Consider the following 18,838-nt stretch of genomic DNA (forward strand, 5'->3'; position numbering starts at 1 on the left):
GATTTCCTATATCTAGTTATATTCTGTATGCCTTGATTCAGACTTGATCATTTAGAACAGTTCACACAAGCAAGTTCTGGAATGTTATAATTGTTAAGTAATAATTTGTGACAGAAATGAGGTATGAGATTCATTACTCTTATTTCACTTTTATTTTTATTATTATTCCTTGTCATTAATGGCAAAAAGTACATACAAAATGCAATTTGAAAATCCCATCTAAATTATTTAATGGTTTAACCAAATATGACTGCACTGTTTGGATTACTACTAAACATAACATAAATAAATCTCATTTCCTCATTTAAAATAACCTGCAAGTACTATACATATGTCCATATTGTGTGCAATTCAATTGTGTACATACATGCATACTACATATATTTATATATAAATTGTGCATGTGTTATATATTGAAAAATATACATACATATACAAACAAAATGTGATAATTAGTTAACCCAGCTCCTGCCATGATGCACGTTCTGGACAAGCCTGGATCCTGTGGCAAGTTTGAAAACTATCAAAGGCCTGAAGGGTTTCCCGTAGGTATGTTATCGTGTGTTGTTATCCGAGTATAAACCATGGCACTTGTGCAAATTTTTCCCTTAAAGGTTTTCTTCAACATTTTAACCGGTGTGCTGTTGCTGAATGTACTAAAATATTACAATTAAATTAGTGCGACTGTAAATGTGACGGTTCACTCCATTCTCTGGCTGGATGTTGATTTGAAAGGCTTTCCAAATGCTGTGGCACTAATGGCTCTGAAATATCACGAAAGATTGTATGCAATATTGCACACATTATGGAATGATATATTCAAAATCTAATGAACCAGTCTCGCAAAAATATTTATTTATTTATTTATTTATTATTATTTTTATTCTATTTTTTTTAAATTTATTACTAGAGCTGAGGTGAGATTGTTCAGCTGTTCCAGTCTCTGGTGGTATTTTACTTTAATCAAGCAATTAATCCCCAAATTCTGTGGGTTTTTTGTGTTAATGTCCTGGTGACTTGAAAGAAAGAAAGAAAAGAAAACAACCCCTTTCTTATCTACCCGCATAGTAATGTACAGTCTTTGTGTCTCGAGTTAAGAATTTGGTGTGCCATCGGCACACTGCAATCATTATTGATAGACATTTGCAATTTGTCACTAACTAAATTACATTCATAGTGTGACAGTGTGAGAGTTTATTAAAATTATTCTCTGATTGCAGAAGCTGAAGTCAGAGCTCTTGCCAAGGAGAGGCAGAAGAAAGACAACCACAACTTAAGTACGTTGTAATTGCTTGTAATTATTGTAATGTCTGTTAATTTTGTTAATGAAAACGACTTAAAAATTTGTATTACTACTTTTTACTCCTCAGTTGTATGTGTTTTTCAGTTGTGCAATAAATGTAACGTTGGTGTACAGTGGTGTGAATTTAGAAAGTATTCCGGAAGTCAGTACTTAACCATTAAATGTATTGTTAATCTGAGGTTTACCCACTAAAAGAGCACAGCTAGGACAGGTAATTTGATTGTGTTCTGTTGAAATGGAGTGTCTGAAATACTTTGCCCATCTTCTCCACCTCTGCCCTAATTTCTTTAGTTGAGAGGAGGCGACGGTTTAACATCAATGACCGCATCAAAGAACTGGGAACCTTGATTCCAAAATCAAATGATCCGTAAGTTATCAAACAGATTTTTTATTTATTTCACCGTACCAAACAGGATCTGTAAAGACAGTTTTACTGTAGACCAATATCTGTAGCTGTATAAAAAACATATTTTGTCTGCATAAATTTCTAGTATGCGTGTTTTTGAAAGTAAAACTATTTTTGTAGTGTTCTCATAACTTCTGTTTGCTCTTGTTTTCTCTTTTCTGTTTGTTCTTGTTTTGCTCCCGTTGCTTGGCAATGTCCATCTGAACCCTCAGGGACATGAGGTGGAACAAGGGAACCATTTTGAAGGCCTCTGTAGACTACATCAGGAAGCTTCAGCGCGAGCAGCAGAGAGCCAAGGAGCTGGAGAACAGGCAGAAGAGACTGGAGCATGCTAACAGGCACCTGATGCTGCGGATACAGGTAACCCACACCAGGGGAAGCTCAGGAGAATGACTCTGTCTCTGTAAAGCGGGGATGCCCTTGTTTTTTACTCTCAAGAACCCCTAAAATGACCCCCCTTCCCAATAAAATGGTTGCCTGCTATCCAACTGCCACTACTGCCTGCTGGGCAGTGGCCTTTTAAGACGCTAGTATGTGGAAGTATACAAACTACCTAGAACAGGATATAATATACGGTACTATAAAGTATATCAAACAGATATTGAGTGCATTATAAGTGTATTAGTAAATTACAATGACCATAATATTACCAAATATGTGTAAACCAGACATTTTTCCCAGGAAGGGTACATTTTTGTTATTAGTGAACCATGCAAATATAAACATGATGTCCATAAAGGGTAAACCATTCTTTCCATTTAGCTGAGGACCTCAGTTTGTAAATCACTGCTGTAAAGGATCCAAATTACATTCCCAAGTAAAAAAATCACAACTTGCCCAACTTTGTATTGAACGAAGTGCTCTTTTTAAAGCAGTTGAATGAGGGTGAGGAGCCCTGAGATGCCCTGCTGTGCCTTACAGAAGGCCCTTGTTGTGTTTATGCTGGTGTTCAGGAGCTGGAGATGCAGGCTCGGGCTCACGGACTGGCGGTGGTGGCCTCCTCCGCGCTCTGCTCCTCAGAACTGGCTGCTCGAGCCATCAAGCAGGAGCCCGTCCTGGGAGACTGCAACCAGGACCTGTACCCGCACCAGCACCACTCGGCATCGGACCTGTCCCGGCCAACCACGCTGGACCTCTCCGACGGAACCATCAGCTTCAGCGACGGGAACGGCAGCGCCGGCGACTCCGGGGCCTACAGCACCCCTTCCAAAGTGGCCTCCAAACTGGAGGACATGCTGATGGACAACACCCTGTCGCCCGTCCAGGCCAGCGACCCCCTGCTGGGCTCCATCTCCCAGGGCAACTCCAGCGACAGCAGCCGGCGGAGCAGCATAAGCATGGAGGAGAACGATCGCGGGTGTTAGCGCTACCCACTAGCTCAAACTCTACTAACATTTTACACCGTAACACCTCTGCTGCAGCGCCCTCTGCTGGTGGCAGGTAACATCACTCCCGTGAAATATATTGTCGACAATTATTGCAAAAATGTCTTCCACACTCCAAGTTGAAGGTTACAGACAGTGGTGTTTTATGCAAATATTTTTTACTTTACCCTTTTTATGTTCGGGGGGGTGGGGTGGGGGATCTGGTTTTCTTTGTTATGCAATCTAGTTTGGCTGTGTAACAAACTCAGTCAAGATATCTAAAGGAGTACTATATTGTCCGTAACTGAAATGCTGACAAAGGACAAAAATCTAACAGAAGCCTCACTTTTCAGCAAAAAAAAAAAAAAAGAAAACTCATTATATCATCCTAAGTTATTTCTCCTATATATTTTTTTAACTTATTTGCTGTCACAAAACAAGACCACTGCACATATTGATGGAATGACTGAATATGACCATAAAAGCACAACATACAATAGAACCATTATGTGCAGAAATGCTATTTTAAAAAATAGATGTTGCTTATATTTTTTATTGATTCCCAATTCTAACCTCTTGGAATTAGCAGTATGTTCATAAACAATTATTATAACAAAGATAACCTCTATATGCAGATATTGCCTTTGTTGAATGTAAATCTGTTCCAGAAGGTATATACAATGCCTGCTATTAAACACATACTTACTATTGAACTAATTGTTCATTTGATCAAAACGTGCAGTACTTAAACAACATAGATATTTAATTATGTACGGTTTGATTATGAAATGTGATTATAACATTTAGAAAGTGACCTTAGTTTTTTTTTTTAACTGCCATTGATATTACTAAAATTCTTTGGGGAGAAAAAACCCCTGCAATGATCACCAAAAATAACTGGACTGAAAGTCATTGTGCATGTATGCGCTTGTTACGTTCACAGTACTATGTGAACATCCCGCTGGGGGTGCAAAAGTGTAGATCTTACAGCTACATGATTCCTGCAAAGATCTGTTAGATTTATTTCATTTGAACTGAATCTACATTCAAGTATTCTTTCCAAAATGAGCTCCCTGTGACCTCCCAGAAAATGGCTACCATGCCATTCAGAACTTTTGTCTTGCGTATTTATAAAATAAACTCAGTAGTAAAAAAATTGACATGCTATTTGCCCCCACAACTGCTGCCCCTCATTATACACTTTATGGATGGTCTTTGTGAGCCTCAGGGGACCTCAGTCATACAGGCCAAAGGTCAAAGGTCACTCGTTTTGTTACTTCTGTTTTAGCAAATTGAATATTTCCATCCTGTACTGCACAAAGCGCTTCAGGAGCTTCCATGTGCACAGATCCTTCAAACTGTTCCTTTTAAGTCATTGTCAAATAGGAAATATATTTCTCTTTAGTTAATCTGAAAAAAAAAACTGCACACGGTTACATATAGCATAATCTAAGGATCTTGTATATTCTATATGATTCTATATAACAAAATGAAACTTGTTCAACAGAGCTGCCTCTGAGGGTGGATGAAAATGAACTCTTTCACATTCTAGCGTAGCTCTCATGACTGTACACCCATAAGATGGAGCCGTGGGGGGTTGTAGCTTCTTTCAGGCTCCAGCTCTTGGTCTTGACTGTCTCTGCACATCACAAGATGCTGCACTGCTATTGGTTGATGTATTTCTGTGATTTTATTTGGCGTGCCCTGCTTTCATTTTCTTGCATGAGGTAGACCTACGGGTTAGCTGTTGCTCTGCAGACGTCCTTTACAACATGTGTCATGTTCTCTTGAAAGGAGGAAGCAATACTCTGCAAAACTCTGGAATCCCCAAGTCTGCCATTCCATTACTTGCTATTTCAAAGGATCTGTTGACTTATATTGCTGTATTTGAGACTCTTATTTTGTCTTTTAATCATGGAAATAATACCTCCTGCGATGCTCATTAACTCAAGAACTCCATCTAAGGAAAGGAAAACTTCTTTCGTTGATCTCTTCCTAACATTTAAATTATTTCACGTTGTTGCACGGTGCTTTGTTTGGCATTCCTTGCCCTCTGCCATTGTGTTTAACGGTAGTATTTAGGATATGTATTCTTTTATTTTATTTTTTAAACTGTACGAGTGTTTATATTGTTCTGGACTATAGGGAGACTTGTGGATTTAAATGTAAGATATTTGCATTAGTGTTAACACTGGAAGGAATGTTAATTCAAGGACTGAAACAGAGATTGGTAGACAACGTTTTGAATATTCTAACAATCATACTTAGAGTATATATGTATACATGGTATTGTATGACTGATTGTAGTTAAATAAGTAACTAAGGCTTGATTGCTATATTTCTACTGTTTAATGTTGTTCAAGTGTAGCAAAGTATTTAGAACTATGCCTTCATGACAGTAACTGTTAAAATGTTGGATATATTGGTTAGCTCTATATTGCAGTTTGAGGTGAAAAAGTCTCTCCAGATAACTGTTACCTAATAGGTGTCCTTTTTACCAAATGACATTGTTGTGAACGTAGTTTCGATGCATTATCTACAGAACTGTAGAACTATGCAATTAAGATACCGTATTTGTATTTGAATATTTATCGTGCCTGTGTTTTACAAAGACATTGAGATGCCATGCTGGAGAGTCGGATTTTTGTGTATACTGAATAATGTGATGAAAACGACTGAGAGAGTTAGTTCAGAATGAAGTGCCTTACATTTCAGAAGTAGGTCTTTTTATCTTGCACTGACTGAAGAAGTATAGGCTTTTGTGATGAGGAGTTCTGGTTGGTGTACTGCTCTTGCTGATGGATGCAGATTGGACAGTTGTGGTGACTTTTAACCAGTCAGATGATTGTCGGCACGGCAGTCAGCTGAACGGCTATGTAATGCAAGGGAGAAAGGGACCACGCACCTTGCAGTGGTGGAAGTAGGTTCCCTTTCTACACAACACTTTTCAGTGCATGAAAAGGTTTAATGTGGCTTAATCTGTAGCAATACCCATTAGTGTTGTCTCCCATGACCACTGCGTTTGAGAACACTGAAAGATACCTCTCACGAATGTCAGTCAGGCTCCAATAGCACGCTGGTCTCAACATAGCCTTCAGCATAGCCTTAAAATACAACTATTAAATAAAACTATATAATCTGTACATTCACTCTTTCTCAAAGAGTGTTTCTTTTTGTCTGAATGTGATCTTATATGGACTGCCAAAACTTGTTGCCAAAATAAATGTGACCGAGGTGTGTAATGCAATAGACTACTTTATTGAAATATGTATTTTTTTTTTTTGTTTCTAGCAGATGATGTTACTGTTTCTTCAGGCCATATTGTCCAAAGTACAGTACAAAAGCAATAGTTTCAAAGTGGTTGCAATCAGAGACCATGGGTAAAGCACAAAGGATATGCACTTACAGGGATGTTCTCAAAATAAACCATGCACTGGAGCAATGCCCTCTTGGACCCAGCACACGTCAGCCTGACGTTCACCCACCAGGTGGCGCTCACATACGGTCTCTCTGGAGACCCCTTGGTACTGTAAGGTGATCGATGCCTGCATGACCCTGATCCATGTCAGATACAGATCAGAGATAACGCTGTTTTCTTTGAAAGTGAATGTGGAAACATTGTCATGATAGACACATTAAAGTACATGGTTTTCACATCTGTGTGTTATGGGTGATTTCATTTGTGTCTGGTGCCTACAGTGTGGCTGTGGGGTTTGGAAAGAACACCAGGTGCGGTGATGAGCTCTGTGTGCCTGTCGACATTGAGCCCATGCTCCTCCCCTTGGATCAGCTACACCAGCTCCATGGACTTATTATTCTTCGTGGTGAGGAATAGGAGGATCCTGTGTAGAACGTTCCAGGTCCTGGTCTGGGCTTGGGCCCTGAAGTGTCCACAGAAGCGGGTGTCATTCCTGGGGTCCAGAAGCTGGTTCTGGGACTGGAAGACTTGCAAGTGAAGATGACAAGTGAAGATGATGGAGCTGACCATTGTCCAGCAGCATCCATGTTTCGCAGTCAAAAAAATAAAAACGGTTAGAATGCTACACCTTGAAGTCATAAATTCCAATTATTTCTCAATGCTTCTATAACATATTGTAAAATATCATTAGATCGAATTTATAATTATTATTTCTGATTAATTGGTTATTTAATATTTCTTCAAGTTCCATAATGAATTATGGAACATTTTCCCATCATCACAGTTTGGTATGAAATTCAAACTATGCCAGAGCCAAGCTGTTCTTGGCTAGAAATAGCTGTACAAAATAAGTATTGTACCTTACTGAACCTGTGTTTAGCAGTTGTCTATGACCATGAAATGCACTTTTTGTACGTCGCTTTGGATAAAAGTGTCTGCCAAATAAATGTAATGTAATGTAATGTTCTGAGATGCCCCTCTTCTTTTAGGTCACATCGATGTGGGAGGGGAGGGGGAGGTGCAATTTGAGTGACAGGTATGTGGGCCATATAGAAACAGTTTGCATGTAAATGTTTAAATGCTACTTTATGCACATACATGCACAGCATTGCAAACAGCTTTGCAACAGGTCTGACTGCATCTGCAGCCAAGTGGCACAATAACATCGCACTGCAAGAGAACAAGACTGCATGAAAGGGGCAAACATTTGTAGCCGCTGGATATCTATCTTAGAAACCTCCTTATTTTGATGCATGAACCCAGGTACTCTGCAGTATATACATAGTTAATTAATATTTCAACCAATTTAACTACATTCAAAACATGCTCAATGGGATTGCAATTTAAGATAAATTATGCCATATGTCATAATTCACTAGGCAACTACTGCTATTGGATCACAGTAAATTACTTTCAAATTTTTGTAACCTCATTAAGTGCTATTTACATTGAAATAACTGAGAGGTGCTGTCCTACCTGGACTCTACGAGCCCCTGCTCACCTTACCCCTCAAGCCCCTCGGTGAGTCTCTGCCGCCACAGAAAATAGTTAGACGTGCGTGTGTGTGCACGCGCGCGTGTGATAGAGGAGTGCAATTTTTCCACTTTACCTGTGTGAATCTTATGGGACTGTACCCCCATCTAGTGGCTATATGGCTCCATGTCCATGATAAATGTTTTTTTTTTAAAATAAATTTGTCTGCAGTCCAAGATAATAATACATATGCTGTTTTTATTGCTGGTGTGGACTTTGAATGAAGGTATTATTGTGCAGGTGATTTGCAGTTGCTATGTTCATGTCATTTCCACTTAAGTCTCATATATGCCCCTTAAACTCACTACCGCACATCGCCGTGGACAAGAGAACCTGCTAAGTGATTGTAATGTAATGCAATTCTTGAATACTTATCAGAAACCAAAGTGGACGGTAATCCCAATGGTCCAGAAGAGCCAACGATCAATTTACAGAAAGGCCTTAGCCTCCGGTTTCGCCTATGTGTCTGGGTGAAATGGACAGCCAGTAAAGTGAACGTTGCTGTTCTTTAATTTAAGGTGATTATCTCTGCATATTAGTGTTGTACGTCAGTGTCCAAACGCGGTTGTTGTACCTATTGTTATACCTTTGTCTGATTTTATTTTATGAATAAGCATATTAGAAGCTGTATAAAATGCAATGGTTTCGAAGGTATTCTATTGGTTTGATTCTATATGCTGTTAATTCGCAGGCTAAGAACTTCAGAAATCATGGATAAAATGGTAGGACCCTTCAGTGTTGCATTTGGGGGAATTATCATTTTTTAAACTATTGGGGTAGGTCAGGTCCAGGTATAGAGCTCTATCCTTGGAATAAGGTCTGCCAGAGAATGACAGTTGTGTTGTTGCAAGAATTGTTGTATAATCAAGCCGGTAAATGCATTTGCGCAGGCAGTATCAAATTTCGTTCAGCGTTCACTTGTTTTGTGGCTAAATCTGACCTGATTTGCACTTTCGACCCTTCTAGTGCTTGTTGTTATCATGTTATCTGCACTTGGAGATGTTTGCGGGCCTCTGAAATCACTTCGGATGAAAACAGAATTAATTCATGTTCAGCTGAATGTAGCCTAATTTTCTCGTCATACCACAAGGATGAAGAGAATTGATGGTCACATTCCTTTAAAATCTATTTTGGGATCTCATGTTGTCCGAATGGACAGGGTAGGTTCTCTGGTGTCGTGGCGGGAGTTCCTCGCAGCATTTGACGACGTCAGACGCACCAGTGGGAGCGCTAATCCATCGTAATGTGTCCCGATCTCTGTCGGATGCAGGTCAGAAGTCGGTGGGCGGTGGTTTCAGATGCGTTCATAAACATCTCTGCGGGCACACGGCTGTCCAGGGGTTGGAGGGTTAAGATGCAGTTTGAATGTGCGATTTGCCCCCGCCACCAACAGAGCCGACCTTGACAAAGTCAAGGACTTTTGTGTTAAGCACGGAAACGGGGAAATAAATTATGCATGAAGTTCACTGGCGCCTTCGGTACGCCACAAAGCTCCCCCTGATAGAAAAACGTTAATTCAGAAAGGGGTCGGGAATTGTTTGAAAGTAGAGGGTGTTTTCTTCTTTCATGAGCTGGTATTATCAGAGATTGTTGTCGCTTTGCAGGATGGACAGTACAATGTAGTACTTTATCACCAGTGTTTACATGGGAACTTCCATGTTCGTAGGCTGCTTTTTATAAATGCAACAGAACCATTTCTCAAAGACGAAACACTCCTTGGTATTGGCTTTATGTAGTAGATGCCTGGTATCCTTCAGCCAAGGTGTCACATGTTGTGAAGACACAATTAGTCTTCACTGCATGGGTTGTTCATTATTAATAACAGCAGTATTGATGTTTGTTTTATTTTTAGTTGCAGTGCTGTTGCTGTGCTTGGGCACCTGCCATTTATTTATTTTTATTTATTTAAGGGCATGGCTTACCTGCAAGTCACCATGGAATTACCCTGAGAGAGCAGGTGTGTAGAATCAGACTCCACAGAAACACCCACAATGTTTTTCATCTGTGTCTTATAGGGTCGTGCGCACATTCTGACATTTATTACAAATAATAAATGTAATATCATCCTGATGCTGTACAGAATAATTACCCACTGGCCTGGTGTGTCAGTGGTACGTCTTTGAGACAGTTCTAGAATTTTATTTTTATGGGAATGTTTTCCTCTTGAAGATGATCCCTCCCTTGGGAGATGGCATCAGCATCATCTGGAGAGTTCTGTGGCCATGGGCATTAAAAGGCGAGAGATGTATAGTGGGAGATGGGGAAGTCCCCCCAGGTCAGCAGGAGCTCCATGAATGCCCTGGCGGAGGCCGGCACCAGGCTGGCAGAGGCAGATATGGGTAGAGAGAAAATGGACACAGTGGCAGAAGAGCTAGCTCTGTTAAGTTCGGATGGGCTCAGGGCGAACTCAGCATATACAGCAGAAATACATTTTCATATTCTGAGTTTCATTGGTCCAGTGTGTTTTCCTTTTTTATACTTGTAGGGGTTTTCTGAGTCCAGAATCACAGCACTTACGATGTTTTCCTTTTCACCATAGCGAATGGCCTCTTCCCTTGTGTGTTTTTAGTTCAAGGGAAGGCAGTTGTTTTTATTTTTTGTAGAATAAAATTGCTCTATCAACATTACTGGGGTACAGTATGCAAAAAATGTAAAAGCAGTTCAAAGAAATTTTTTAAGAGGCAGAAGTACTTGATGAGCTCTGAAATGCATCTAGAAAATGTACTTAAGAGTATTGCCAGCAGATGTCGCTCTCTTGCCATAATGAAGAAATATGTAACTGGATGTCAGTGTAATATGAGACAGATGCTTGAAAGCAATGTTTCTGTCTGTATGAGGGGAGTAAGTCTCTATCATATAATTTTTTTGTGAAAATAGCATCAATATGATGCTTCAAAAACATTATGTAGCAATATATTAATGGAATGATAATATAATTTTTTTTTAAATATAACATTCTGTTTCAAGTTGTGGGTATACCACCACATTAAAATGTAGGCATTTGGATATATTATTGATATTGATATTTATATACCAAGATTAGAGTTAGATATTTTAGTTTGTGCTTTGAAAACTAGCGTTTATGAAAAGCTAAATTGTACACTTAAACTTTCCTAGCTTACTCAAATTTGGCATGTATGCAATAACATGTAACAATGCCGGAACCAACATGAACTTGGCGAATGAGGAGACTAGCCTGGAAAAATGGGACAAAACTTAACGTTACCCTGAGGAGAACTTTCATGTGCTGCCAAGTATGCACGGTTGGCTCACTTTGGCATGGTGTGCACATAACGGCACATTTAGGTCCTTTTCCAGTGTGTACTAAAGATGAATTTACTCTGGACATACAGTACACATGTCAGCTTGAGCTCAGTCAAAATGATGGAAATAACCTTCACTCCGTGCTACAGAGCTGAAAACATTTGACATACAAGTAAAATGATATAATGCATTATCAAGTGCAAAGTAAGGTTCATCTTGCCCAGTATGTCTTCAGTTGCCTTTAAGTCACATTTCGGCATTTAGTAGATACTCAGTAGTGCCAGCATGTAGTCACGGCTCACAATGTATAGCGATTACATTTTTACATACAATCCATTTATAAAGCTGGATATTTTTTTTACTGAAGCTATTTTGGTTTAGTGCTTTGGTCAGTGGCACAATGGAAATGCCCCAGCCAGAAACTGAACCTGCAACCTTTTGTGTGTACAGCAAAAAAAAAAAAAAAGATCTGATAGAAATATCGCTGTTTGCATGGTACACATTTCCTCCTGTCCTTTGCTTCCAGATGCTGGTAAGGTCTCTCTTTCTCTTGCTGGTCCTCGGTGCTATGCTCTGATTTGTTGGTGGAACTGTACCAATATTGGGAGGCTTCTAAAAGGCACATTTGTCATTTTTCTCTTAATTCCCGCTGCAGGCAGCAGGTCACGTTATGCTGAAGCAGGGATATGGGAAGATAATAAATACAGCTTCCATAGCCGGCTTAATAGGTGAGTAATGAGTTTCCTGTGGTTTTATTTTTACTCTGCGTCTCCTCTTTTGATTTGATAAACCTTGATAAAAGGAAGGAGAAACTTCAGTTTGGTGTCACACAGGGCTGTGCAGTGAATGGCAGCACAGGTAGGGCTAGAAGGAAGACCCTGTGGATCTCTGTGACCGTGTGCAGATTGTATACTGTATACTATATACTTGCAAAGACTAAAGACTAACCCGGTGTACTTCTATAACCCTGCACAGTCTGTGTACTTCTATAACCCTACACACACTGCGTAGTTGTATAACCCTGGCCAGACTATATTTCTGTAACTCTTTACTGACTGTGTACTTCTGCAAACATGCACATGTTATATAACCATGTCCAAGTTGTTCTTTAGTAACCTTGTATTTCTGTAACCCTGTTGCAGCACACTTTCCTATTCCTGTACTGTTTTTAAATATTCTTACCTCATTCTTAACCATAAGTGGAATTCAGTGCCTTAATCATACATGCTGAAAACGTGCAAATGTTGAGGCAAACACACTCAGAACCGATAATGCATTTATCTACAGAATATTTTTAAGTAGTGGTCGTTTCTGCTGTTGTACTACAAATGACCTCAGAGGAGAGTCTCCCATATGCCCATCAGATGACCCCAGTCCTGCACTCTCATCCTCACACCCATCTGGAGGCCCTGCTACCCCAGATGTGAGGGGGTCCTTATGCGCCACCCCTCACCCAAAGGGACAGCCAGTCTGTTATTTATCCAGGAAATCAGCGCTCGGTTAGCGTCAACACCGTTTTTACTGTGCCCATAATTTTACTGGCTGCTTTTTTACTGGCTTGCTATTTTCAGATAATAATTAATGTTGAGACTCTGGACGGGTATTTTACACAGGCATGTAAAAAGGCGCCCGAAGTTCAAGTGAGAAAGCAGGTCCCTCCAAACCAGTCCCCTGCCAAGAGCTGTATTTTAGTGACAGAGATGGTATATGATATTACTGAGTGCATTGTAAAAATCAGAATTATTCATGGTGCTGTGTAATTTTTCCAACAGGTTACTCTAGTAGAACTGCAGCACTTCATCAGCTGTATAGTCAAATAGCCAATAAACTTCACTACCATATGGGCTGTAGTCCCAACAGCAGGGGTAATCTGTTACACCAGAACACGGTGGTAAATAGAGGCCCGTGTAAAAAAAAAAAAGTGATCAATTACTCACATTAAGCCCAGTCCTTCAGGAGTTTGCTTTATCGGTCTGGACATCTGTTATAATATTGTCATAATGTATAATCAGATGGGGATTGTTCTGGCCAAGTTGGGTAAGAAAACGCAGCAATGAAACCTCTATTAAAATGCACAATGACAGCATTCTGTCCATCTGCTGACTTAAATAAAATCATTTTTTTCTCTCTTTCTCGAGAGAATGAAAGTGCACCACCCACTTTGCCCTGAGATGGAACAACATTAAATACCTCTTTAGATTATAAAAAATTCAAACGAAAACGGTCACATTTTTAATGCTGCTGGCTGAGGACGGGAGATGATGTGTTTGACCCGAGTGAGAACAGAAGATGTCACGGTCGTCTTTTTTTTCCCCGCTCGAGTCGAAGCCACCTGCAGAGCCAGGCTGAATGATCATGCCCATGGGAATAAAATCCATATCATCAGCCTTTCTGTGAGAATGAGCGCAGGTGACACCGGTCTAAACTTCAGATCCTTCCGAGTATAAAAATGACTGGCGAGAGAGATATAGGGGGCTTGTTTTTTTCAACACTTGAAATGGGAATAAATTGCTGGGCGGATCTGAAAGATGGCTTTTTTCTCCCTCTCCCTCTCTCTCTCCTGCTCTCCATCTCCCTCTCTCTTTCTCGCTCTCTCTCTCAAGCTCATTGCTTCTTAAGAGAGAGGACATCAGTGTACTTTATTTGAGGGATAAATACATTTTGAACTGCGTAACACCGGCTGTATCATCCTTTCTTCAGCGAGGATTAACGCTGTTAGTCTTTTTTAGCTGCGGTTAGTGCTCCGATAAGTCGGATTTCTCCCTCAATCTGTTTGTAAGCTCTCGGCTATGCTCCGCCCAAGCCGTGCTACCCTTGGCGACTGTCTCCCCTTCACTTTATCACCCAATCACCCCTCCTGATCCCCCAACCCCCCGCCCCCTCCACCAACAAACTAGGGGAAAACTGAAAGTCAGCCTCCTCAGAGTCGGCCCCCATGTTTTACAGCTGTGTCTTATTCATCATCTCCCGCTCTGGCCCCAGCAATTTGGCAGTGAGATCACCGGGTGAGGAGGTTAACTACTAAAGTTGTATGTAACTTGGAGCCTCCGTGTGATAATTAATCAACTCAAAGAAAATGAGCCCCTCTACCACAATCCCATGCAGCGTGCAGCATCTGTGATGGTCAAGGCAACAAATGGTGCATCGCCTTTGTTCGAGAGGGTGCTGTATAAAAGAAAAGTAATTAATTTTACTCCGCTACCTCAGCTGGGCCCCAACTGCTTATTAGAGTATTTTCGTGTTGCATTCGGTATAAATTACTCAATTAAATCATGATGTAAATAGAGTAATGTACTGTATCAAATGAGCACAGCGTTTAAGTCAATAGCAATTTGTTATTAGCGATTTACATTAGTGTACTTTTTGTGTCAAACTCTGAGTAATATGAGCATCAGGAGAAAGAAAAGTAATGTGTGCTTGAGATGATTCTGATGTTGACCAGCTCTGTGTTTGCCCGGAATTAACGCTTTATGTGGTAAGAAGGAAAATATGAAAATGAAAGAGCCCCTGTTAAGCAAATAAAATTTTTAAAATGGAAAGGCAAAGCTAAAATGGTAAAACAAATTGATTATATCAGGGTTTTAAATGCAGACACTATCAGGCTGTTCTCTGACAGTGTCTGTATTGATTGTGTTTATGAGTCATTGCTGTTTCCTGTTTGCTCTTGCAGTGCCACACCCACAAAGGCAGCTGTGATATTACACATCCAAGGTGGGTGTGGTGAGACCGAGTCAGACACTGGACACTGAGTCCACACAATTAGAATTGTTTGATGGAGCCCATTATTTCTCCTTTTTGTTTTGCTAGTCTTGTGGCAGATATCTGTATGATGATGGTTCTTATTTGATTTCTTTAGGCTACTTAAGTCTAGCTCAAGTGGTGTTCTTCTAACCATGTTAAATGCACATTATTTCAGTAATTTTGACTAAAGTCTCTACTAAACGCCTACATTTACATGGTAAATTTATTTACTGTTCACTGTACATGAATAGAATGCTCAGTACCACACTTTTTGACAACATTAGCAATGGATTGAAAAGGTTGAGCGTCATTCCCTGAACTGTATAAACAGACACTACTCAGCCATTTTTCCACTGCATCAAACTAGACATCCTGAAAATGTTCAGTATCTCATACACGAAGCATCAATAACTAATACTTGAAGATGTGGTCTAAAATGTTTCATAGTAATTCAATATACAGTATATAAAACCTCCAAAAGACATCTGGTAGTGCTCTTGTTGACATCCATATAGGTTGTACACATTTTTTCTTGCTACTTGTGAAGTACTGTCATATCAGGGGTGTCCCTTTATGGCAAACATGCCAAAGACTGAAAATATTTCGTAACTGGGGGAACGAATACATTTGTTCCTGAAGCACTAATTTAAGGTCCTAAACAATGCATTTTAGCTTAATTAAATTATGTCCTGAGGGATGAATTAACCAACAGTTGTTTTAATTGTTTTATTCAATTAGGGAATCAAATTAGCATCTTAACGGGAAGTGTCACCACAACAATAGGGCGTTGTTTGTATCTATTTGTCGAGGAAGCTCTTCTGAGAGAAGAACAGAAGACGACCGGTCTTGTGTAGTGAGGCGTCCCGGATCCCTCTTCGATCCCAGAGCAAATCTGCCGGGCTCGCGAGCCGCCCCGGCGCGGGCTCGGAACAAAGCCCGCCGCCCGCACGCTGCGCTCATTTTTATTTATCGCCAGCTTGTTTGCTAATTTTAATTTGCGAGAAGCAATTCTTCCTGCTAACTGGGTGTCTCAATGGGCCGCTGATTTCTTTGAAGTGACAGTCGGTAAATATGCATAAAAAAGGGACACAATTAGCGAGCGCGAGGTTGACTGCAGCCTGATTTCATTGGCAACTTTAGCTGCGGCAGTGATAAGCTGCATTATCTAGAAAATTGGCCAAGGGAAAACAGCACCTCTGATTGCCAGGAAAGGTTCCAGATAACAGGGTGCTGAAGAGAAATATAATTGAGGTGGAATATGTTAACCAGGTGTCACATGCTCCTCGGAAAGCACTAATTTATCAGAATGTTAGGAATTTGTATCAAGGCAAAGAATACCTTTGTGCCAGGCTAATAAAGAAGGACTGAGCGGTTTGGCTTTTGCTCGCTGTCATGTCTGTGTGAAGTCGAGTCATTTCTCATTGGCCACAGTTGTGTAAATATGTTTGTTCGGAGTTTCAACAAATGATACATTTCACTTGGAGTATTGTTGCCCTTGGAGCGAGGGATGGTGACATGTGGTCTTTTGGAAGGAGGAGTGCATGGCATAGCCATCTTGCACAGGGCAGACAGAAGAGGCATTGCTACCCTGCCCCAGCATGCACCTGTTCAATTTAAATACCGTTCAGGCGCTACACAGCACAACCCAATTGAACTAATGTTAACACGTAACACAAATCTGCCAAGAATCAGAGAGAAAGGGCGAGTGTGTGTGTGTGTGTGTGTGAGAGAGAGAGAGAGAGAGAGAGAGAAAGGGGGAGAGGCAGAAAGAGCTTATCTGTGGATTTTTGAAGCAAATTACATGGAGGGTCCCGGGTATACCCTTTGCCGTTTAAGGAGACGAACAAGTCATTAAGTGAAACGCGTCCCCTGTAAATATCATTGCAGCCTGCTCAGAAACGCAGTGCTCTGCCCTCTCTCTCAAGGATAATTGGGTTTATTTTTGTCACTGGAGAAGCGGTCCTGAAATGACACTGTCACTCCGGACCTGATGCCTGATGTCTGGTCCCCCCCCCTCACCCTCTCCCCCCTCTTCCCTCTTTCCAGGGGGATTGTTGACACCCCTCTCATCCACTCTGTGAGTCTGAGGCCTCTGGTTCAGCGCTGGCTGTCAGATATCCCCGCTGGACGACTGGCTCAAGTGACAGACCTGCAAGCTGCAGTGGTCTACTTGGCATCTGATGCCTCTGAGTACATGACAGGGCATAACTTAGTCATAGAGGGTGGGCAAAGCCTGTGGTAGAGAAACTTTCCTTTGTTCCTGAGGGATGAATGCAGGGAGTGAGCCATATGGGAATGGCTTTCCTTCAAGTGAAAGGGGAACACATGGACTAATATACGTTTGCATCTTCATTTACACTTGCTCATTTAACTAACCATCTTCAGTATTTAACTTAAGGAAATATCACAGATTGGTACACACACACACACACACACACCAGCACATTGGATTTGAAATAAAACAACGAATATGAGGTTAAAGTGGAAACTGTTAGCTTTACTTTAAGAGTATTTACATCCATATCCATTCAATCAATCAAACCATCAATCAAGCTTTATTTATATAGCACAAGTCATACATCAAATGCAACTCTAAGTGCTGAACATAAAAAGTGGAAATAAGAGTAAGTGATCCATGTAGGAATTTTTTTATACACAGTCCCTCGTTTTAGGGTACCAAAAATACCCAAAGAAATTAAGGTCATCATAAATAAAAGTAATCATATTTAGTACTTGGGTACAAATTCTTTTCAGTTGTTGATTGCCTGAAGTCTGTGACTCATAGATATCACCAGACGCTGGGTAACTTCCCTGGTGATGGTCTGCCAGGCCTGTGCTGCTGCCATCTTCAGTTCCTGTTTGTTTCAGGGGATTTTTGCCTTAAGTCTTGTCTTCACCAAGTGAAATGCATATTCAGTTGGATTCAGGTTGGATGATTGACTTTGCCAGTCAAAATCATTCCACTTTTTGGCCTTGAAAGACTCCTTGGTTGCTTTAGCAGTATGTTTTGGGTTTGTGTCCTGCTGAAAGGTAAAGCACCTTGCAATGAGTTTTGAGGAATTTGGTTGGATCTGAGCAGATAAGATGTTTCTGTACCAAATGCATGCTTCCGTCAGCAGTTACATCATTAATGAGGACAATTGAGCCAGTTCCGGTGGCAGCCATACATGCCCAAGCCATAACACTGCCTCCACCGTGTTTCATAGATGAGGGGCAGTACTCTGTTCATGTGCAATTCCTTTCTTCTTTCCATCTGTATTCATTGTTTAATTTTAAATCCAATGTGTTGGAGTACTGTGTGTGTGTGTGTGTGTGTGTCCGTGCATGTGTGTGTGTGTTGATATATAATCCAATATTTTGCAGAGATCCAACTATCCAATTATGCAACATTTTTGTGGGAATTCAATAGCTGCATCAAATGTTGTCACATATTAAAGTTTTGAGCATTCTTCACATCCTTATACAGTAAAAGTTTGTTTGCAGTTATTAATACAGGCATTCTAGCAGTCAAAGGACAGCTTGGATTAAACTTAAAGCTTAAGGAGAAAGGGTTGTCTCCCTCTGCTCTTAAGATGTTGGTTTTTTACCAACTGTAGTTGGGTACTGAAGCATATTTTACAGTTATTTCTTAAGGTAGTGAACTTGAAGTCATTCATCTGGTCCCCTTACTCCTTCCTAAGCTGTGTGCCTGAGGCATCACCTCCCATGAAAGTGCCCAAGCTCTCTATTCTCAGTATTTCCACAGTGTTTTGTGCTCATTGATGGGAGCAGCCTTCATAAGTGAGCAAAAATGAACCAAAAAGGGATGT

At 40.6% G+C, this 18,838-nt stretch overlaps 1 protein-coding gene across 6 annotated transcripts in view; it reads left to right on the top strand.

The window, feature by feature from the left end:
* mitfa (melanocyte inducing transcription factor a) overlaps nt 1-6,729 on the top strand; it is a 45,777-nt gene extending 39,048 nt beyond the window's left edge. For 4 of the 6 annotated variants that reach the window (XM_064305900.1, XM_064305903.1, XM_064305902.1 and 1 more), the window contains 5 exons: nt 457-549; nt 1,221-1,277; nt 1,595-1,670; nt 1,922-2,069; nt 2,663-6,729. In XM_064305900.1, the coding sequence (XP_064161970.1) occupies nt 457-549; nt 1,221-1,277; nt 1,595-1,670; nt 1,922-2,069; nt 2,663-3,073 (785 nt within the window). In that variant the 3' untranslated portion in view covers nt 3,074-6,729. The remainder of the gene's footprint in view (nt 1-456; nt 550-1,220; nt 1,278-1,594; nt 1,671-1,921; nt 2,070-2,662) is intronic. The other 2 variants (XM_064305901.1, XM_064305905.1) reach the window with 1 other exon arrangement.
* The last annotated feature ends 12,109 nt before the right edge of the window (nt 6,730-18,838 follow it).

The sequence above is a fragment of the Anguilla rostrata genome, chromosome 13, assembly GCF_018555375.3.
Source record: "Anguilla rostrata isolate EN2019 chromosome 13, ASM1855537v3, whole genome shotgun sequence".
Classification (NCBI taxonomy): Eukaryota; Metazoa; Chordata; class Actinopteri; order Anguilliformes; family Anguillidae; genus Anguilla; species Anguilla rostrata.